Source organism: Plecotus auritus (genome assembly GCF_963455305.1).
Source record: "Plecotus auritus genome assembly, chromosome: 3".
NCBI classification, from domain to species: Eukaryota; Metazoa; Chordata; class Mammalia; order Chiroptera; family Vespertilionidae; genus Plecotus; species Plecotus auritus.
Window position 1 is genome coordinate 33,678,903 of NC_137772.1, and position 23,887 is coordinate 33,702,789.

The window sequence follows — 23,887 nt, forward strand, 5'->3', positions numbered from 1 at the left end:
ATCCTTTTGAGAGCCCTGTCCCAGGTTAGACCCACCTGAGGAGGTTTGAGAAATTGGCCTATGGGGCCTCACACCAAACACTCAGATAAAACATCCAATGGGCAGAGTGGAGGCAGGAGCATTTTCCAGTTGCCCAGGTGATAATATGCAGCCAGGATTTAGAATCAGTGCTTTAGAGAAAACAAGTGAAGACAACATCATGGGGCTTTTCAAGAACAATTGGATAGGATGGTAACCCCGTATTGTTCTTCACATTCTCATCAAATATCCATGAGGAGAGAGAGACTGCTTGCTTTGCAGCTGGTGGTGCATTCTGACTGTCTCAAACTTTGAATGATGTGGGGGAGAGAGAAATAAAGGGGTGAGGGATGTTCAAGGGTTTCTTCTTTAATTGTGCAGCTGATTGTCTGCAGGGTTGCTAGTAAGATAGAGGCACTGTGGGAACCACAGAACACATAGTAGTGGATGCTGTCCTAGATGCTGGCCTAAGGTCAACAGTCTGCAGGGGTTACAACAAGGTGATGATCAAGGTGGCTTGGGGATCCATATGCCGGTTTTTTTTCTTAAGGTAAATAGATCAGTTTAATGCTGTCTAAATGCAGCATGTGTTTGATAATATCCATGGGATTTAAAATTATAGCTGTAGGGTAAATGCCCTGTTATTGTAATATAACAGAGGAAAAGCTATTTACATTTTTATTAAAACCATAGAATAAAAGATGAAAAGAGTCACAGAATTATAAGGAATGTGGTGCTTCAGTATCTAATTAAATCAATTGGAAGTTGTCAGAATGTTTCCCTTAAATGGTGACTCGCAGCTGAAGGTCATTTTCCTTGGAGTTATGATAGGCACTACAGGTACCTCTGAAAAATTGCTAGTGTGTCATGGAGTTAAGGATTAGCTGCCTTTCAAGACACAGACCATATGAACACACCGTATAACTAGAATCAAGTGTTGGGTGGGGGGGAGGGGATGTACACACACACACATTTATTTGGTATGCCCAAATGGGTATATGCCACAGTGAACATGAAAGTACCTTTTGCTGAAATCTGATTCTAATCAGAAAAACAGTCTGAGAACATAACACCTTTTACTGTTTCTGGTGGAGTAGGCGGTAAAAACCTGGATTGGATTCAGGAGGGCCCCAGGAGTGGGTTCTTGTAGTAACAGGAGGAGTGAGCTGGAGTGTGCCTGCGACTACAGGCCTGAAAGGAGTCGAGGCCTTTTTGATAAAGTAGATACATTCAGAAACATGATTCATGTATGATATAATGCCCTTTTCAGACTAGGGAAAATTTTAAACTACAAGAGATAAGTTTAGCTAGAGACCCTATTTAGCTTGTTTTGTTTAAGATTTCCCACCAGTATAAAATTCATTTCAACCTATAGGATTCAGGATTCTGAAATCAAAACAGCAGTTTGTATGTTTCATGGTGGCTGAACAAAGATGAGAGATCGTTTTGGTTGCTGTTTTTCCAAAGTCTGTGTGGTAAACACGCTTTTAAGAAGGAAAAGGGTTCTTTTTAAACAAAATTGATAATTACAATTAATCCATTGTGCCCAAACCACATTTTAAAAAAAGGATCACATGCTAAATGGGTTTCTAGTAAACTCATTTGAACACAGAGAACAGTAGAATAGGAGAGAGGAGGGTGTCATCTTAATTAATGTGCAAGCTGTGGTCTGTGAAGCCAGGAGAACATTTAGAAACTCAGAATGAGCATCCACTTGTATTTAACTCATGTATTCCCGTTGACATTTGTTTGGGGTGCTCATAAATAAAAAGCTCATAGGAGATTAATAATTTAATCCTTTGAGAGAATAATTTCCAGAAGGAAGACTTGCAAAGCATTTCTTTGAAGATGAAATAGAAAAAGAACTTCCTGGGTCATTGCGTGCACTGCTCTGGCTCTCAGAAGTGGCATATGTTTGTTTCCACATCGAGCTTCTCGGGTTCTGCATGGAAAAACTGCATTGGTTATACTGAAGCAGAATAATTTGGGGTCACTGGGTAGTGTTTGGTATTTGCATAAGTGGTGACCAAGACTAAGGTTCCAGCAATCTTTGATAGTTGTTTACAATATAATTGGGAATGGGGGTGAGGTTTAAATGCTCAAGCCAATTAAAAGTTAGTACACTTGAGATATATGTACATAATATAGACATATTAGTCCAGAGAAAATAAAAATTTAACTAAAGTTTGCATCTCATTTTTAAGTAGGGGAGGTTATTTACCGTGTATTTTATGTGTGTGTGTAGAAAAATCCAGCCAGTCTGTTAGCCTGTTGCTGTTGGGGAAGTTGGAAGTATGTTATTGAATTTGCTGTGCTTTAAAACTACTTTTAAAAATTAACTCTTACATATTTTTGTGTTGATTATAGATTGGTACGTACCATAAAATATGGTATTTTAGTGTTCGTTTTTAGTGGGATTTTTATTCTAAAGTTGTTTTTTCCATGTGTACAAGGTAGATTAGGTAAGAATTGCCACTGGAAGCATCTGTATTTAAATTTTGTTTGAGTAAAAGGGTCTGTTTATTCATAGCCTATGGTAAAAGAATCATGGAATAAGAGAAATGTTTCCACAGGAACAATACAGTCTCGACGTATGTTTAAAAGTATTGCCTGTTGAAGTCTTAAAGCAAAGAACTTGAACACTTTCAGAACGCCAGTGAGATTGCTTGACAAACAATACCCCTTATTTTTTTCTGTTGGGCATGTTTTTCTGCTTTAGCTGGATAGCTTTGTCATAATAGGATAATAATGTGCACTGCTCCTACCCTATTCTTAGTTGTCTAAGATCCAATGAAAACACAGAGGCTTTGGTGAATGAAAGTCACATGACTTGTTCTATTTCCTTTATTGAAAGAGAAACCTTTACAAAAATAGTTCTTCGTAGAAGGAAGCATACATAGTATGTGGAACACTAAACCAGAAATCAGGAAACCAGGTTTCCAGTTGCTGATCTTAATGAGTCTGTGTGTGACCAAAGGGAAATCATTTAATCCCCCTTTCTCACTTTCTCTGTCTGTAAAATGGGATAATTATAAGCCTCTCCCTTCAGTGTCACAGGGCCACTGGGAGGTCCAGGAGATAGTAAATATTAACAGTGGTTAAGCTCTTCTAAAGAAATGTGCTAAAACATCTAATGATGCTATTGATACTTGTTATCTTGAAACTGTGAGAATATACAGGAAAGATGCTTTTGTAAATGGGCGTTCTCTTAAAAAAAGACAAAAACTCATAGTTGCCTGACAACGGAGCCAATCAATACCCGTTTAAGACATGTTTGCCTTTTCTGTTTGATTGCTAGTTCCACCTCAGTCTCCAAGAACCATTGTTTCCCCCCCCCCTTTTTTTTAACGTTTTTTTCATAGATAATTATCAATTGTAAGGAAAGAGTGTCTTAAATTACATAATAAAATAACTATTAAGGAAAATAGCGCCCTAATCCTGAAACAATACTAAGACCATACTTTTGATTATCTTTTTTTATTTGTTTTCATATTAAGAGATATCATCAAATGGTGTCAAGATGAAAACGTATAATTAGAATATAGATTTATTTAAATTGACAGTTTTGGTTCTTCATGCTGGCTGCAGTGAAAGGCAGACACAACTCTTAAACTTTCAGTAGTTGAATCATCCATTGTTCAACCCTGGAGTTTCACTCTTTGGGGTTGATTTAATTAGAATGATCACCCCTGCACTGTTTTGATTTGTTTGGTCATCAAACATTAGGAAAAACTTCTGGTGTTTGGTTCTTCTGTAGTTTCACAGACCCACTCCCCCCGCAAAAAAGGATTTTATTAGATAGTTTATGTGTTATATCCTTTAGAACTATTAGTATTTAAATGAAATGTCTTTCTGAAGAGGAGAACTTGCAGAAGTTTTAGTAACAGCTCAGGTATAATGGGTTTTCTGTTAAAATTCCCACTAATGCATTTTCTGTAGAAGCATAGTTACAAGAGCTAGTTAACTTTTGGTATCAGATTTGGCAAGTGGAGAGGTTTCTTTGTTGTGTGTTTTTTTTTGTGTGTGTGTTTTTTTTTGTTTTTTTTTTGGTAGCACAGAATCAAGTGTTCCCATTTCACCTTAGAAACTTAAGGGAAAATGTAACTTTACTCTTTTATCTGCACTGCCAAGTAGAGTGGGGGAAACACTCCGAGGGAAGCAAAGCGCTATGCCCTGCCCCAAAGCCAGCTCTTCACTGAGGCCACTATACTGGGGACTTCTCTGCAGACTGGACTACAGACAGGCAGAATGTGTATCTCTATACAAGTCAGGCAAGGCATTTTCATGTTGTTGTTGTAGTAAACATACGAAAAAAATTTCCGAACCTCCATAACAATCAGTTCATGCTATCTGTCAGTGGCAGGTTTTGTGAAACAGAGCTATGCAAATATAAATGGGAACATTCTTTCTGTGTTGACTTCGTTGATTTGAAAGTATTTTAGGGATTGCAGTGGTTATTTTGAATCATTCATGGTAGATTATTATAGACAGTTCAGTGGTAGGTTTTTTTGTGCCAATCAACCGAACGGCAGAACGACTGGTCGCTATGATGCACACTGACCACCAGGGGGCAGACACTCAATGCAGAAGCTGCCCCCTGGTGGTCAGTGCGCTCCCACCAGCCAGGCTCACGGCTGGCAAGCGCAGTGGTGGTGGTGGGAGCCTCTCCCACCTCTGCAGCATCCTCTGCTAAGGGTGTCTGGCTGATGGCTTAGGTCCACTCCCCCTGGGGAGCAGGCCTAAGCTGGCAGTTGGACATCCCCTGAGAGCTCCCGGACTACGAGAGGGTGCAGGCCCAGCTGAGGGACCCCGCCACCCCTGTCAAGTGCATGAATTTCATGCACTGGGCCTCTAGTACAATATACTTCTCTGCATTGTATTGGAATTGAATTCATTGAATTTTCCTGAAATAGAATTTGGTTAAAACTTTTAAGCTTCGGATAACATAGTCAGTTTAGGGATTCTGATTTCTTTTGAGCTAGAAAAAATATTAAATTTGCAGAAAGTCGCTTTTACATGCCCAGAAACTTCATAAAACTTGAGCAAGCAAATGCATCTTCAAACTTGGCCTGTATTTGTGAATGTGACATAGTGCTTTTTCTATGCAAATTTAGAAGTAGTTACTTAAATCAGTCTATCTTTTGCCTCCAAATTCTAAGTATAACTAACAATACCAAAACTTGGTGGGCAATGAATGATTTTGAAAGGATGCTATTGAAATTGGAGATGATAAAAATGTAACCATTATTCTGATCAATATTTTTTTTATTCTGATCAATATTGAAAGATAAGCGCAAGCCCCTCTCCCATTTGGATCAGAATATTTGCTTAAAATTCAAAGGTGTTTTTCTTTACTTCATAGTGTTAAGACATTTTCATATATGTAGTATCACATAACACTCCAAAAACCTTATGACATAGACAGGGCCATTTGGATCCCCAATTTTTAAAATAAGGAACTTGCAGCTTTTAAGAGGGCTAGTGATTTATCCAAGATTCTCAAGCCAAAGGGAATAGTGTTGGGCTTTATATAAAGATGCTGTTTCACCAGCATTTTCCTATAACATTTTGTTTTTTATTCCACTTGGGTGATAATTTGTCTTTGTGCATTATTCATTTGGAGTAAAATGGGGACAGTTACGCAGAAAGACCGGACATTGTAGGAAAGTCCCCTCTGAAGAGTTTAGGAATTGATATTACTTTTAGGGCTCTCATATTGTCAGGGGATTTTAGGGTCCAATCAAGTGGTTGGTTGGTCATCTGTTCAGGGTTTTTTTTGTGTGTGTTTTTTTTTTTTTTGTTTTTTGTCTCGCTTCCAGGACTTCTAGTGGTCTGCAAAGTGGAAAACTTACATTCCTTCTCCTGTTTTTGTTTCAGAAAAGCAAACTATATATTATACTTGATAAGATACCTCCCCATCACTACCACCACCAAATACATTAAAACTCTTTCCACACAGTGTAGTGACAACCAGGAAAAAATACAAGGACGTTTTGAGGGAAAAGGGTAGGGAACCATTGGTATAATGTAACTTATTTTTAAGGTTGTGAAAACAGAGCCCAAGGGAGGTCGGGAGTCCTTTCCAAGGTCACTGACTTAATTAGTTGGTAAAGATGTTTGTAAATATTATCAAGAAAGAATAGGGAATTCTCTGTCTCTGTAGGTCTTTGTGTACTGATGAATACGTTTCTCCCAGGATATGGCCTGTCCTCTCTAGAACAGTTTAGTATTTGGGGAAGTGGTATCCATCTTTTTACTTTGGAACATTTCAGTAAATTCTTTCATGCATAGACAAGGTATGCTAGTGGGCAGAAATAGAGAATGCAGAGGTGTTCCTAAGTCAGAAGTATGTTTTAATCAGGGAACTAGGGCTGCTCATGACTATGTGAGCCGTGTTGCTGATGAGGCAGAAGAGTGAAGTTTTGCTAAACACTCTCATGTGCTTGTGAAATAAAAAGGAGAAGAAATAAAATTTTGGGGATAATTCAGATCAAAAGGCCTCTATTTGGGAAAATGTAAGTTCTTGCTCTTTGTAGATTGGTTCACCTTGGGCCACTGATTACCTAAGGGTTCATTTGGTGTGTCGGTTGCTGCTTGAGGTGTCTTTAAGATGCATTTACTTTATAAGTAGTATATCATATACTTCTCATTATGAATAAGTCCATTAACAGGTTCCTAAGAAATGAGTCATTAACCTGTTTAATGATGAGTTTATTTGAAAACTAACCAATTTAGAATTTACCTAAGAACCCATAAGTCAGTCAACAGTTGTTGCAAGGTATTCTGCGGAGTGAATTCTTTTACCAGTGTCCTTTTTCTCAGGTCCCCACCCCCCCTTTTTTTTCCTAATGAAAACATTTAATTGAGTTTTTATATGAAGAGAAATGTTTTTCCCAAAGGTGCTACCTTTCTGCTAATGTGACTATAACACCGTATGCAAAAGAATAAAGAAGACCTAAGCAAACATAAAAAGTCATAAACTACCCATATTTTTCAGAAATGTAATCGGGCATCCATGGCCTCGTGCTCCTGCGGTGACTCAGGGTTTTGTTTACATTCACTGTCAGTCGCTGCAGCATCCTAGGAGAGAGTACTTCCTTCCTAGCAGATGGCAGCCTCAGGGCCCTGTGCCTGCTGTTATAAGCATTGTGCACAAGTGCTCTACCCAGCATCTCTGTTGACAAGAGGCATGGGATTGGAGACTGTCTGTCACACAGGATCAACAAAATAGGGAAAGGCTTTCTCCTTCCATTGGGGATTAATGGAGCGATGAAGCTACTTTTCAGGTTATGAAGAAAGCAAAGTTCAGAGTATCCTTGCGGTAGGTTATCTGTTGGTCACTTAGCAAGTCAGGCAGAAAAGCTGACAGGATAGAGATTCTGATGTGGTCTCTAGGGAATCCTCACATTTAAGCCCAGCAGGCTTCCTCTGCGCGAGAGGTTTGGAGCCCTTCTGTGAAATCGCGCCTTCTGCTGAGGGCCTGGGAAGTGAGCGCTGACTTTGGTGTCCAATGCTGGTCGTGGAAAGTCACTGAAAATAGGGACTGAAGTAAGCAGCCATCTGATGCCTGTGATTCCCGGGTCTGTTGTAGAGGCCATCCCCAAGCCCATCATGTGAGATTCACCACCAGCCACTGGCCCTGTCAGGCCCATTTCACACCCAGCAGGGCCTCCTGCATCCCTTACCTTGTTCCTGGCTTCCAGAGCCCGTTGGTGGATGGATGAATTGGGGGGAGATTGTGAAGTAAAGGGAAAAGTTTGCAAATAGGACAGGATGTTCTTACCAAATGTAAAAATGAAGCAAATAATGCTTGAACTCTGGACAGTAAGGCATGGATTAGAATGTGATGAGCACCTTGGTTTTGTTTGCATATCAGAAATGGAGGTACTAGCATTCTGGTACACTGTGGACATCTCTGGGTTCTGAACTTACAAGACAACAGAAATTCCTAGAAAGGAAGATAATAGTGGTCAGTTTCTTATACCACACCCTGGATGCATTTAAAAAAAGATTACTAAAGTGGTCTTTGGCCATGTTGTGCTTCTGTTTTATTCTTATATGATCATAGGGGTTTTATTCTATTGTTTTCCGACAGAAAAGTGACATAAAAATAACACTTTTCATATGGAAATGGAACAAAACAAATCCATAAGCTATATCTATGCTCTTCCAGTTATATATATCAAATACATTTGTGAAACCTCTACAAAGAAGTAAGATGAAACCTCTACTTCACCAAGTAGACTTCTAAAAAACACACAGTTCACTTGAAAATATTCAGCTGTGTTTTAGTAAAATATGTTAGTTGCACAACTGCAAGATCTAATATTTTCATTTTTTAGGATCATATAAATCCAGGAGTGTAAATTTATTGTATAGTCAGTTTTGGAAAACTGACTTGCACTGGTTGAGTAAACAAATTTAAAACTTTAATAATGAATGGTGTGGATATATTAAACAGGAAAGCCTGACAGACTTATACACATGAATGACTTTTTAGAAATTCTTTAAAATTTTACTTATTTTGGCAAAGTTTTGCAATGAGCATATTCTTTTAAAGTTTTAACATTTCTGTAGCTTCATTAATGGCATTTTTGTCTTTAAGGTCCTAACAAAATGTTAAAGATGCCACAGAACTGACTCACCTTAATTCTGTTTTACTTCTTATCATTATTTGCAGTTTAGCTTATCAGTAATGCTGGTTTATTAGTAGTCTTAGTTCCAAGTGAAATAACCGCAGCAGTAAAATATCCACGTTTCCCCGGCATGGAGCATTTAATTAAGTTCCTAGAATAACTCCAGGCGATAAGCATTCATCTTCACAGCTCTGGGGTCCCTGCAGTTCAGTTGGAACGTTCTGAAGTCAGGGGGTGTGCAGCCATTTCCTAAAGCTGGGAGATGGTTGATGTTGAAGCCAGTCGGTTTATTGAGAATTCATTGTGTACCAACACGGGAGTAGATGTTCTGGGAGATACAGGAAAGTCTGAAACAAGCCTCTGTCCGCTCGGCGCCTTTATAGTCGACTTGGACAGCACCCCACTCAAGCTGCTTTCTGGGCAGCCACTCTGAGCCCTTCGTTAGGTGCCCACTCTTCAGGCATTCTTGGCCAAAGACAAAGAATGGGACGTCCCTGCTGGGGCTATGGGTGCCCTTGCTGGAAAGTTCTGAAGGAACCATTCAGATGTTGAGCCCCCTCCCTACACAGACTTGGGGTGCATTCGAGGAGGCTGCATTTCTGGATCGGTTTTCTTCTCTGAGAAACTATAGGTTTGATTTTGCTGGAGTCCTAGCTCCTAGGTGTCAGCCTGCTCTAAGCTGTTGGCAGCCTTGCCTCCTCACGATTCCAGTGTTTCTCCTTGTGCCCAGTCTTTGTTGGCAGTGATGGTATTCCAGAAACTTCCCAGGGCTGGTTTATTGGTCTCCCTTTCCTGTGCCTGCTGATTCTTCTCTGGCTTGCCTTTAAGTATTGCTTTAAAAAGACACTCCCTCTTTAATATGTGATAGGAATTCTTCCTGCGAATTCCCTAGACATTCACAGCTGCACCCGCGAGAGAGCTCACATTGAAAATGGGGTTCATGCCCTCGCTGGCTTGACCCTGTGGATACAGTGTCGGCCTGTGGACTGAAGGGTCCCAGGTTCGATTACAGTCAAGGGCACATGCCCAGGCTGCGGGCTCAGTCTCCAGGGGGGGCGTGCAGGAGGCAGCCGATGAATGATTCTCTCTCATCATTGATGTTTCTATCTCTTCCTCTCCCTGACTCTCTGAAATCAATAAAAAAAGAAAAGAAAATGGGGTTCATACTGCTGCTTGCACACAACTGGGCCTTTCCACAGAAAGTAAACATTTTTAGTTACTATTTTTCTCAGAAATAATCCACACACATTTAATACGGTCTTATTTCTTTTTATATTTTATGTTTCAAAATTGCTTGATTTTTAATCATCCTAATAACTTCCAAATAGGATTGCATTTTCTTAAGAAGCACCTAGAACCATGTGCAGGTGGCTCTGACCCCTTTTGTAAAAGTGTGTATCCCGTCGTTTTTGCAGACATCCATGATCTATCCAGGAAAGCCCCCTTCTCCTCCTGTGCAGAGGAGGCCTCCTGGCCAGCAGCAGCCCCCTCCACTCATAGTGCCTCCTGCTCTGAAAGCCTGCTGCTGCTGGACCCCCTGCCCTCCGCCACAGTGGCCACTGTAGTCGGAGTAGGGCAGTCCCATTTGGTTGGGCAGCTCTGTGTTACCAACACATCAGGCTGATGGAGTCAGCTCCAGGTGAGTTTCCTGTCATTCTTACCTTTTACCACCTTTTATCTGTTCTTTCCAGAAAAAAGAAACAAACAAAAACGACAGGAACTTCACTTAAGGGCTGCTTGGGAGGAGGGTAGAAGGCTGGGCTTTGGGGCAGGAGGGACGAGGCAGAAAGGGTTAGATCTCCCTTCACCTTTCAACTTTAACCAAACTGTTACACTTTCATATTTTTTCATTACAAAGAGGCCAGTTGTTACATGCTAAATACTTTTTTGAATATTTCACTCCTTTGAAATATATTAAAGTACAGACTACAAGAAAGAGGTTTGGTTTCTAAGCTAAAAAGAAAATAAAAAAAAGGCAGAAGGCACTGAGTCTTCAAAGTCTACCTTTGAAACCTAGGAAATAAACTTAATTTTAAAATGTGTTCAGAATATGATGTATTATAGGTGGTGATAAATGGTCTAGAAAATAAAGTGGGAAAGGGAGAGAAGGAGAAGGTGACGACCTCAAGGCGGTGAAGAAGCAAGTCTTGCATGTATTTGGAGGGAGAATCCATATGGGCGAAGGGAGTGAGTAGCCATGCAAGGGCCCTGGGGCCGAAGATTGCAAGTATGTTCCAGGATAAAAGTAAACCTGTGTGGCTGGCATGGAGGGAGCTGGGTGAGAGGCAGTGACTTGAAGGAGGTAACAAGGGGCCATGGAGAGTCTGGTCAGCCATCGATCGTAAGGATGTTCGTTCAGATTTAAGTGTAAAAGGGAGCTATAGCCTCTTTGGAACAATACGTAGAGTATTTTAAAACTTTTCTACTGAAGTCATCTCCTTTTGTCATAGTGTCTTCTTCCTTAGTGAGGTTATGTCTAGTCTTCAGTTTCTTTCTCAAAAATAGTACATGAGATGTGAAGAACCCTAAAAGTCTTCTAGTGCACTGAAGATACCGAGATGTAATTGAAGTGGGGAAGGCAGCCAGAAATTTGCACAAGATAAACAATGAAATCAAAGTGCCAGTGTTTAGTGATAGAATTGCATACTTGATTACACAAACATACTTGTAAAGCACCTTATAATTTATAAAACATTTTCAAATGGTATTTAATCCTCAGAACCTCCTTGGAAGGGCAGGTCTTGTTATTATTCTTACTTTTTTTTAAGGGAAAACCCCAGGGTGGAGAGTTCCTCCCGCAGGCATGCCATGGCCATGCCGGAGAGCCTTTCCCGACCTAGAGGGAGGCACTGTTCGGGGAGGCCTGCTGCTGCCTGGTTCTGTGTCTTCTAGGCAACACGGTGCTTTTGTCTGTTAAAAAAAAAAAAAAAAAAATCCTGGGGCCCGGCTGGCAGTGATTGAACGATGAACCCGGAGGTCACTGTTTGATTCCAGGTCAGGGCACATACCAGGTTGTGGGCTCGATCCCCAGTGGGTGGTGTTCAGGAGGCAGCGGATCAATGATTTTTCTCTCATCATTGATGTTTCTATCTCTCTCTTTTTCTCCCTTCCTCTCTGAAATCAATAAAAATTTATTAAAAAAAAATACTGGGGCACATCTTGGACAGATAGATCTCTTGGAGCTACAGTGCAGCCTCACTTCCAGCTCTCCCTGACCCAAGGGTCTCCTGAATATTCTGCTTTTCTGTGAGGGGTGCTAAATTCAGGCGATCCAACAAACTGACTTAATTCTTCAGCTGATTTGGAAAGTGAATCAGTCCAGGTATTTCATAGAATTTCCGCCTTAAAATGAGTTTGGAGCGGAGGGTGTAAAACTTGAGAAGTGCTAGTGCGCTGCTTGTGGAAGACCCCGCCCCACCTCCCCCCCCTTAGCTTAGCCTGTCTGTGAGGAGCATGCACACTGAATCGGTGGACTTGGGTCAGCTCCATCTCTTATCTGCACCAGAGGAATTTAAATGTCCATCTCTATTTTGGTGCATCTTTGTATAGAAGCCAGAGAAAACAGAAAGGCAATGCCCTGTGGCCCTGACTAATCAGAGCCCAGCTAGTTGATAACCCATTGTGCTGGCTGGGCACAGGCGACATGAAGAGGAATTTGTGCATTCTCCTTCGGTGCAGCTGCCTGCCGAGGGACACATGGAGCCCCTATTTGGGCGTTTTGTCCCGTCCACGGGGCGTGAAGAAAGCAGCTAGGCAAGGCGCCCTGTGCTGCGTTTGAGAACTGTTAGCTTTACATGGCCTAGAGTTACCCCCAGAAAAACAATTCTACTTCTGTTCTGCTTCTCTCCCATTAAAACAAGTTTATTCATTTTATTCCGGGAGCTATTTGCCATTGTTTTTGTGTATTCATCAGTTGTTTGTGTGCTGCTGAATTTGCAGTTGTTCGTGATGTCATTCATGGATATAATTTTGAATGAAGAAGAAGCTGTGATGGCCAGTGTACTCAGATACCACGGCTGTGGCTCCACAAATTAGCCCAAAGAGCGGGGTGGGAGGAGCAGGCTTTCCTTGGCAGCAAAGGGCTGCCCGGGTTTAAGAAGTCTTTGTAGTTCAAAACAAAACATGTGGTTACATGTGTACATCATTTAAAGGTGCATGAAGAAAGCAAAAGGATCAACCACAAGATGCAAGTCATGCCAGTAGCATGTGCTTCGCCGCATATGAAAAAAATACATATGTATTTGTGTTGTTTATAAATTGTACACATAAAATTTCAGTTGGTAGTTTCACAATGACCCAGTGAAAAATTCAGAGCAGGAGGATAATGTCCCTATTAACAGGCTGGTGTGGTGGGTCCCGGGCCCCAGGACCCTAAGTCTGGTGGGGCCAGTGGCTTTCCACACCCACGTCTGCTTGAGCCATGGGACTGGCATGGGTTTTAAGGTGTGGGAACAGCTTGCCCTGAGTCATTCCTAAGCTCCCAGGAATGCTTTTGTGGTGACTGATGGTGGAATGAGTACTCTGACCTGTGCCGGGTAAAGAGACTATGCACTTCAATTTCTGAGTAGGGTTTGACCTTCAGCCTTGACCTTACTGGTAGAACTGAAAGAGTGCCCATTTACACAAAGGCTGTTACATTAGATACAGTTTTCCTCCCAAGAGGCAGAGCTGACATCCTGTGTTATGCAGATGTTACACACCATAGTCTGGGAGGAATTTACCTACAGTTTAGAAGCAGATGCTGCTGAGGCCACTACGTTTGTGCCCAGTGGGAGCTCAGTTTCTAGAGGGAGGACTGGCTCTCTCACTGGCCTAGTGAGGTGGGGAAAACGGGAGGCAGTGGATTACATAGTTTTCCCCTTTTTTCTTTAATCTTTTTTTCCCATATAGTGAAAGACAAGCACTTCAGTATACCTATTTTTAATACATTTTCAAATTACTGCATTTTTGTTAAATATGAAAAACATTACATTTTAGAATCCCAAGGGTATACCTGTTTAGGTGTCACATAAGTACGTCACATTTAGTGATACTATAGAAGGTATTTGAGTTGCATTGGGCATAATTTCAGGCTTCAGAAAATGCTTATTTCAATTTCAATGGTAAAAACAAAAAAGGAATTTAATCATGAAACTAAAAAAGGTAAAAAATGTAGTAGCAACTCTTAAATATTTAAAAATTTGAAAGAAAGGTTCTTTTGTAATGATATATAACAACAAGCTACTGGGGATGGATATAGTTTGAATAAATTGTTATTCTACTAGTATATTACCTAATTTCATAGGAAAAGCATTTAGGTTTGAGAACTTCAGATATAAGCAATATAAACATTTTTATAGTGTAAATAAAATACATATTTTTTACATCAGTATAAAATCATAACTATAATGTGTTAAATTTGAGGAAAGAATTACACCGTACATCGGCTATTTGCATTTTTAGACAAGTTATCATTTATTCCAAATATTCTTACTGTTTTGTAGGACAGAAACATAATGCTTATATTCACATTTTCCAGTGACCTAAGAAAGAGAAAAAATTTGGCCCTTTTAGCATCGCAGATCTGATGTGTATAAGTTTACCTCTGTTAAAGTTGAGAAAGTGGTAGTGTGGGATATATTTAGTAATAATCAGAGTTATTCAGTACTTTTGTGTTATGCATGAGAAACCACATAGAAGAACCATAAGTAAGGGAAATTAATTCCAAAAGGGTGCCAGCTTCATAAATGATTTCATAACTTGCTTCCTTATTTTCAGTAGGGTCTGTAATCGGATAGCATGGTTTTTAGTAGATAGTATTGCATTTCTAAAGTATGTAAGCTTGCAGATAATTTTCAAAGGGGGTATCAGTTAGTTCCCAGGTGTAATATACAGATGGAAATATACAGTGTTATTTTGACAAATTAGTCCTTCTTTGTCCCCATTGTCTTCCTTATGTCGTCGGGCATACAGTCTCTGTAACAAATACTCAACTCTTCTATTAAAGTGTGAAAGCAGTTATAGTGCAGATGAATGATTGTGGCTGTGTTCCAATAAAACTTTATTTGCAGAAACAGGCAACAAGCCAGATTTGGCCGTACTTTGCTGACCTCTGTCTTAGAATGCCACTCTCATTCTTTTAAGGTCTTTTCTCTTGGGCTTCAGACAGTTCTAAAGTTTTGTTCTCCTTTAGAAAAAAAAAAATGTTTCGCCTTTCTGCCTATGAGAAATGGCATAAACCACATGGGTTTTTGTTTCAATTTAATTCAACAAAGCTCTGTAAGGACCAAACAAGTACTGTGCCAGATGCTGGGGACAGGCATGGTCCAGCTCTTCGCCTAGCAGGGGAGACAGATGCACAGAGCAGAAATTCATTGTCTGTGCAGTGTTTTGTGTCACTGAGAAGAGTTATATAAAGAGCCAATGGTACTGTGTAAATGTTTAAACTCTGGGTCCCCAAGTGAAAATTCCAGGCCTCCTCGACCCCAGCCCCACTCCCTTTTCATCATTTGCAGAAATTGACATTCATGGCCCCAAGTCCAGTAGTGAGGAAAGTTCTGGGAGAAGTTAAGGCCTCTCTTTCCCTCTGACCAGCTGTGAGGTTTTGGGTAAATCACTGATGCTCCCTCACCTGGATTTTACCTAGAAAGGTCTAACATTTTATAATTGAACAGAAGGGTCCACCAGCAGTTAGAGGCATTGTTGCCTCTTGAGTGTTAGTGCTGAAAAATAACAGTATTTGTCCTATGACGTTGGACACTGCTGCTGCAGGTGTTGTGGGAAAACCTTGCCATAGAACAGTAGTTTATAGGATGCACCCATCAGTCCTTTTAATAACAGTTACAGAAAAGAGATGAATACTTAGGTGATATAAAGTCGGCTGAAGCTATGCAATATAAAATTAATATAGGTGGCTATGGGTGAAAGCTTGACTCTGTGGAGGACATTGGAAGTGTGTAGCTAACAGTCCAGGAGGCCTGGTTACTCTAGTCTTTGGAGATTAAGACAAAGTCTTATGTGAAGGATTAAACAGGAGCTAAAAAAGGAGAGATACCTTTTATTAACCCCAGCCTTATATGAAAACTAGGTTTTCTCATTGTCTCATCCTGTTTCATATTGTGTCATTAACATCAAGTTACAACTTGATGCTAGGAAATTTCTTCAATAACAAGCATTCAGAATGAAATGGTTTTGTCAGTGGAAGTGATGAGCTCATGTAACATTTTAACTCTTTCACAAGTAGGGTTGGTAAAGTAATTTACTACCCCCATTTATCCAGGGAAACTTGTTCTTCCATATTTTCCTTTTTAAGATTTTTTTTTTCCAATTTAAAAGAAAAGTTCCAGTAACCGTTTTTCTTAGAATCTCTGGCTTGTTTGTTATCACACCCAACCTTAACTTTTTTTTTTTTTTTTTTTTTGCTTGTATATTCTAAGTGTTTTGCTTTCAGTCAAGTATGGAGATACTGAACTATCAGGTATATTTTTCTAGGAATTTCTCATGTAACTGAAAAGTTTATTTTTCCCTCCGTAATTCTATGTTTAACACAAAAGGTCTGAATGGGCCTGAAGGACATGTGTGGGCTCACCAGAGAGTTTATTTCTTAATCATAGTTGCTACCAAAATACAAATTTTTATTTTAAGTATATTTTTTCATTTTGTCATGCAAATCATGTCTGTAGAACTCTTAATTCAGATATGCCTGAAAATGTTACCTACTAAATGGACTGCACTCTGTTTGGTCCAGTGTTGCTTACCTGAGGCCAGTGAGGCCCTGTTCCCTTCAGCAGTGCCGTGGAGCCCTCCCTGGGACTGTGCATGGGCTGCACATGAAACTGCACTGAGCTCCATATGAGGAGTACATGGAGCCTTCCATGGGACTATATGTGGAGCCCTCCATGGAGCTGTGTATGGAGCCCTACATAGAACTGTGTATGGAGTCCTCCATGGAGCTGTGTATGGAGCTCTCCATGGAGCTGTATATGGAGCCCTACATAGAACTATGTATGGAGTCCTCCATGGAGCTGTGTATGGAGCCCTCCATGGAGCTGTATATGGGGTCCTCCATGGAGCTGTGTATGGAGCCCTCCATGGAGCTGTATATGGAGTCCTCCATGGAGCTGTATATGGAGTCCTCCATGGAGCTGTATATGGAGTCCTCCATGGAGCTGTGTATGGAGCCCTCCATGGAGCTGTGTATGGAGCCCTCCATGGAGCTGTATATGGAGCCCTCCATGGAGCTGTGTATGGAGCCCTCCATAGAGGTGTTTATGGAGCCCTACATTGAGCTGTATCAATGAGCTGTATATGAAGCCCTCCATGGAGCTCTACATTCTAGACCTGATGTTTCACTGTATCTTCCACTAATGTGACTGAAATCATGGAGCCCAGCACACAGGTGGCGTGGCATGTTAGTATTTTAACATTTGTGCCATCTGGGGAAAGGGAGCTTTCCCACTTGTTTTAATGGCAAAGTTTTTCAGTTATCTGTCTATCTATCATCTATCTATCTTGTCTATCATGTAAAATAAATTGAAGGTTTGGTCTTTATTGGACCCCACCTTTTACTCTTGTCATTTGCATTCTGATTGCTCTTCAGTATTTTAGAAATGGGGTGGAATTCTTACTAGTCTCCAGGGAATTAACTGGCACCTGGGACTGTACTCATATGAACATCATTTGTCATATGTGACAGAGCAGAAAAATAAAATATTGGGACTAGCTAGCCTGCATGACCTGTCATATGGAACAACTTTAATCTTTTTGCTGAAAGTTCTGTTTTAAATCAAGTAACTCTAGATCAATGCTCCTGTGGATGGGATTCTGGACAGAGCAAGGTCTAAGCTGCAGAATAGTACAGTGTGTAATTATATGACACATTCAATGAGTATCAATAAGTTTATTTTTAGATGCATTGCCTCTAGGAGCAGAATCGGTGCAGGTTGTTCTGTAATTGCATTCATGACCAACACATGCTTCTTGCTATATTCTCTTTTGTTTTGCTGCTGCACCTAATGTGTTCAAAGAATGTCTCCCATCTTAATGAATATTCAGTGTGCAGTGATCCTAAAATTAATCATTTGTTCTTTGCTTCTACTAGAATTAATATAGATAATAAAATAAATAAAATTTTGCTGAATCTCATCATTAGGAAGCCCTCCATGGAAGTTGAATATATCAGGTCAGTAGTAGTGTTAGCAGACATTTTATTTCTTCGTCTGGAAGAACCAGATTAATTTGCAAGGGGAGGGATAACTTAACTTACTTTAAAAGTAAGTAAATAAAAAGACCAAAATGTGCTCACATTCCTAGGTCCCAGTTCCTGCCTCTCCCCTTCTTCCTGTGGATGAGGGAGTGACACTTAAGAAGGGATTCCAAGGTGGCCTCCAGACCTGGTTTGATGCTAATGCTTTTAGCCCTGGCATCTTTCCTGAGTAGTTCCCACACCACCTTTTCCTTTGGCTGGTTCCCTCCTGTGGTCCTAGGTCAGAGCCCTTGCTGGCATGTGCACCAGAGATTTACATCCCACCCATATTGGAAACAGGTGTTTTAGATCTCAGTCGAGGCACTTCTATCTCCGGCTTTCTTTCCATAACATTAAGAAATTGTAGTTAGGTTTCTAAAACAGACCCCTTTTTTCTCTGCACATTCTTCGTGAGTATTTACCTTCCATAGATTTTGTCAGAATCCTTTTGCTCAGCAAGTAATAGTCATCTCACTCTGATTTGGAGGTATCCACAGCCTTTTCCTTCTTTTGCATCTCAGCAAGGATTGCTTTTAATGGCTAGCTCTATTTATGTTTGCTGTGGGTACTTCCTGTGGGGGAAGATATCCAGGGAGTTGGTGGTAAGCCACAGATGTTTCAGTGGCAGGCTGCTGAGTGGCATGGACTTGAGAGTTCCATGAGCCATGAGGAGACCCACCAGTCTCCGTTTTCTTCCTTGGCAGTGAAAGGAGGCGTCCAGGGAAAGCAGTTGGTCTGTATCCTAATAGGAGACAGGTTGCATCCATGTTGTCTTTGCTCTAGTGCACATCTCTATATTCAAAAATGTCTTTGAAGCACTGCACACCTCATGCCCAAGCAGCTGCCTCTGAGCTGGTGGCCGTCTTCCTTCTGGTCCCCCTGGCCTGAGCCTGCTTGCTCCTGTCTCAGGTGCCATGAACAGATTCCTCCTCCTGTGACAGTACATGCACGTTTGTGCCTGCACCCTCAGTCATCAGTGGCTCTCCCTGCCCCTTCCTTTCCGTAGAGGCCTAGGGCAGCTCGTCCTCCTGGGAAATTGGGTTCCTTACTGTCCCAACATTAAATTGCATCACTGGGTTGCTGACAGCCCGCGCTTCTGCTGTGCTTTTGGAATAGCTTTCTCCTTTGCTGGTAACCGCAGCCTGGCAATCCTCTACAGTCTAGGCATTTCCAGAGTGCTGCACATGTTTCAAAGGCCTGCTTTCACTCCCTCCCAAGAGAAGGGCTGCCGTGGGACTCCCGTTCTGATAGGACTCTCTCACTCATGCATATCCCGTGTGCCTTAGAGAGGCCCTGCGCCAAACTAGAATTTTTTTTGAAAGGTTATTTTATGAATAAAAGCATGAATGAATGATTTCCTTGCCATTATCAACTCTTTTCTTTCATAATGTTAATGCCCAAAATGTGTATCATAGTAAGAAAGAGGGAGAAGTAATGAGTCCTGCTCTCAGAAAATTGGATCATCTACCCTATTCCTAAAACAACCCAAGATTTCAAAAGCTAGAAATTAAGGTCATGATAATTGTATCATTAGTGTAAAAATAAACTGTGAATAGAAATCTTTCGTTAAGTGGATCCATAGGGTCTGGATTAACTACTCTGGGGTGGTGGTGGGATTCGTCTCACAATCAAGGCTTGAGTGACAAAATGCAGTCATTTTAGAGTGAGAGGCAAATCCAGGTACATTTAGCAAGTGCCTGCTTTTAAGGGTATGAACGGAAGTCACAATGATAATGAGTGAAGTAGCTGGAGGTCACATCTTTCCTTCCAAGGACAGTTTGGGTCCTGTTTTCTGTTAGGTTTCTTTTGTAGAACAGTTTGCCTATTATATTTTTGGAAGGACCTAAGTAACGTTTTTTAAAAAATAATAAGACACACTTAGCACAGCCTCCTTGCAGGGACATTTTAAAAACAGTCGCGTGTGCAGGAGGCGGCTGATCGATGTTTCTCTCTCATCGATGTTTCCAACTCTCTATGCCTCTCCCTTCCTCTCTGTAAAAAATCAATAAAATATATATTAAAAAAAACAAACAGTCATGAAAAGATCCAGTATTTTCTTCACACGTTGACAGCACCCTGTGCAGGCTTCTGTTTTTCTGGCCACACGATGCACAGTTTGTACCAGGGGATTGACTGCCTGGCGTGCAGAGCCCGGGAGGTTTCACACACGCACTACCCGTTGTGGGACACACTGGAAATTTCTGGCTGGGATCGGTCCTCTGAACTCAAGATGAACAGAGAAAAACGAGATTTACAAAGAAGTAAACCGGAGGGTGTGGTGGGTGTCTAGGGTCAGAATTCTAAATGATCAGAAATGCAGGTTATATAAATGCAACTGCAAGGAAGAACACATACCTGCTTAGGACAGGGTGTGACTAGCAGTGCTCTCAAGTAACCTAGTAGCTGGAGTTATGGAGAGCGGTGAAATGAGCAACTTGGCATGTTTGTTGAAGAGCCTAGAAGAAGCTTTTTTGAAAAGGTACTATGCTATGAACTGTCAGAGTCTGTCCCATAAGGAACAACTCCAGTAAGAATATGCTGTAAATGTTGGAAACTGGAAAAAGGTTAAAGTCTTTAGTCTGGAAGGGCAGTAGCAACGACTGGTTGGGGTCCAATGCCATGCCCCCTCCACAGTCAGCAAGAAAATAAATTAACCTGGAACATGGAGAGTTGGATAGATGAAGAGTTATATAACAAAGTGCATCATTGCAGGAGCTTTTGAAATCTTGGGTTGTTTTAGGAATAGGGTAGATGATCCAATTTTCTGAGAGCAGGACTTATTACTTCTCCCTCTTTCTTACTATGATACACGTTTTGGGCAGTCGGTGTAGTTTACAATGTATTAGTACTTTAACATGTGCCGTGTTTTCTCATCTTCTCAGCAGCCCTGTAAGGAAGGCAGTGGGTCTTCCCCCTCAAAGAATCAAGAGGGCCAGTTAAAGGGCCCTTGCCAGGTCGCCTCTATGTCTCATTCAAGGGAATGACTCACAACAGCACGTGTGAATAGTTTTCTTCAATTGACCTCACAACTCACTCTAAACCTAATAGTTCTGCCTCCAGGGAAACCAAATAGGAGTGTACCCATCAAGCTTGTTTCTGGAAGAGGGAATTGAATAAATGTTTGCTTCCTAAAGTGCATCATTTTATGAAATTCACAGATTAGAAAGGCAGGTTAAGAAGGGTCTTTCTCTCACTCTAAGGATCGTCTTGTTCTCCTGATAATCACTACTGACTGACTTCTTGTCTTTTTCAGAGTGAAGACCTGCCTGGCTTCATTACCACAACATCACACATCATAGAATCACGTGAAGAAGAAGAGGCTCAGCATTTTATAAACATTTGAAGCTGCTTACAATTGTTCTTTTGGATCTGAGCAATTACTTTGTTTTAAACATCTGTGGCTGTACTAGACCTGAAACCAACAAGGCAAGAACAGCCGCCTCCCTCACTTGTTCCCATAGGGGGCATTCATCCTTGTGCTGTTTGTGTTGTGTTTTGTTTTGTTGTTTTAACACAATTTGCCGAAGAAGTAATTCTCAAGAAAATTGGATGTTTTCATTGGCCTTTTAAATGGTGGCCAGTGTCTTAATTTCTTCTTACGTTCATTTTGGCAAAGCCAATTTGTCCCTCGGCATGCTAGGAGATTCTACCAATACCCATTAAAGTGGTAAAATCTGGTATTTACTGGCATACACTCAAAACTACCACAGTCCTACCTCAGTTCCAGGTGAAGCCGGATTTGCGGGGTTGGGGGCCGGCAGGACCTCCGTGTATCTCTGCTGAATGTGGCGCAAGTGTGGTCATCAGCCTTATTCAACTGGTCCCAGTACACAGCTGCTTGTTGGACTCCAATCCAGGTTCCTGCGTGTTTACTCACAGACAGAGCCCAGTGTGGGACTGACATTTCTCTATGGGAATGAAATGTGTGATTGGACTTTGAAGATGAATTAATAAATAATAATTATATGTAACTGAAGCAGCCTACTTTTGAAAATCATCAACTGTATTGGGTATTGGGGGTGGGAGGGGAGGTGTTGGGGAAGGGGCTGAATATCTCTTTTTAACAGACTTGTTTAATCTTCTCTATGTAGATGTTTATGTAGGTACTTCAAATTGCGAAAGCCTTTGATCCTATTTACAAGCTCAAATGTCTCCGCTGTCCTTAATCTTGAGCTTGCATTTCTTTAACCAAAAACTCATCTAGGCATGCTAGCAATTCAAGGGTGGTCACCGGTTTAGCAGAGTTTTAAAAGTGTATTTATTATCTTGACTCTAATGCTATGATGTGGGCCAATGAGGCTTCCCTGAACAACAGTACAACAAAAAATGGGAGGTGGGTGGAGGGAAGAAACTGATAAAAGAGGCATTTCGGGCCCTATGTTGTTAATGGAAAAAGAAAAAATAAGGAAAACAATCTCACACTACATGTCACGTGTTGAAAAACTCCTGACAAGACTACTCTTACGTTTTCAGTGTTCTGAAAATACCAGTGTTGTGTCGATTATCACAGGTGTCACCTAAAACTGCTGCCCTTGACCAGCAGAATGTCATGTCATCTCGCTGCTCCCTTGACACATGGTGGAGGGCTCTAGACCTTTTTCTCCCATGGGTGCATCCCCAGTGCCTATCTTCTCTGATAGTCCTGAAGAGGTTACACTAGTTCATTGGAGGTGTGAACTTGTTTTTTTCTTTTTTTTTTTTTTGGAGAAAAAATTATATATATATATAGATAGATATATATCGCTATAGGATAATGCATTAATAAAAATTAGGCTTTTTTAAGAGGAAGACCAAAAATTTCAATGTCTTAAGAATATATTTAATGGCAATGCAAAAGTCTTCCTGCTTCCATGCTGAACCTTTAGAACAGAGGATTGTATTGCAAGACAAAGTTGAATGTAAAGTGATCCCCCTGGACATTTTCTAAAAGTTTTACTTTTCTAAAATTACACATCACAGTAGTGCATAGACCATACGACGTTAGTTTGAAGGTCAACTTCAGTGTATAATATGCATACTTTATAAAAATGTATAAAATGTCCTAAAGTTTTGATTTAGTCTTGGGACTAGGACTCGGGTGGTATTTGCTATGTGACTCCTCCAGGTACGTAGGATTGAATATGGACCCTGCTGAATACAGTGTATGACGGTATTTAAGTAGCTCTCTATACTTAGAGTAGTCATGCCACTATACCAATGGTTCATGTTCATACTGCAACTTCAAACTAGCAAATGAAAAGTCGGTAATATACTAAATTTTCCTCTATCCTGTACATTTCAAAAAAGGCATATGCAATATTTACATTTTTAATTTAGTTTACAGAATGGAACCAAAATGTATAAATGTTATGTTTGCTAAAACTTCACAATGTATATTGGGGTCTTTGTACATTTTGCCTGACTTACCTTAAATTTAAAATATTTTTTGCTATATAAACTTTAACAGTTATTAAACAGTGTTTTCTTTTTTTGGGTACGTATTGTTTCTGGATATCAAGATGTTAAATATATTTCTTGCTATTGTGATATGACAAAAGACTTAACTAATCTTGCTCTGTCTTCCACTGTACACGCTGTATATAAGGGTCAATGTGATGCTGCTGGAGACAAGAATAAATGGAACTAGAATAGTGCATTGTATTTAGTCTGTATTGATCATGGATGCTCTCCTTAATAGCCATATGCAATAAAATAAAATACATTATTTATGAAATGAATAAAGCCTTGAGGATATTTTTTTCAAGGTGGGCTCTGGATTTAACATAAAGCCACTCTACTCCTGGTGTTTTGGAGTAAACAAGTAAACACTTGGCTCCTAAAAACCCTTTGATGCCTCTCAATGTTAATATGTTCTGGGAACCAGAAAATCCCCAAATCACAAAATTTTTGAAAAGTAAATGTGTTAAGAAAACAACAACAAAAAGACTTTTACTTTACAAAACAGAATCCTTGCAAGATGCTGGATGCTGTTCAAAATGCTATACAAATATTACATCCTTTATTGCTCACA

The 23,887-nt window shown here is 40.6% G+C and overlaps 1 protein-coding gene across 2 annotated transcripts in view; it reads left to right on the forward strand.

The window, feature by feature from the left end:
• IRS2 (insulin receptor substrate 2) overlaps positions 1-23,586 on the forward strand; it is a 28,935-nt gene extending 5,349 nt beyond the window's left edge. Inside the window, exons 2-3 of one of the 2 annotated variants that reach the window (XM_080661169.1) lie at positions 10,070-10,293; positions 21,131-23,586. In XM_080661169.1, the coding sequence (XP_080517295.1) occupies positions 10,070-10,278 (209 nt within the window). In that variant the 3' untranslated portion in view covers positions 10,279-10,293; positions 21,131-23,586. The remainder of the gene's footprint in view (positions 1-10,069; positions 10,294-21,130) is intronic. The other variant, XM_080661170.1, reaches the window with a different exon arrangement.
• Positions 23,587-23,887: the final 301 nt, after the last annotated feature.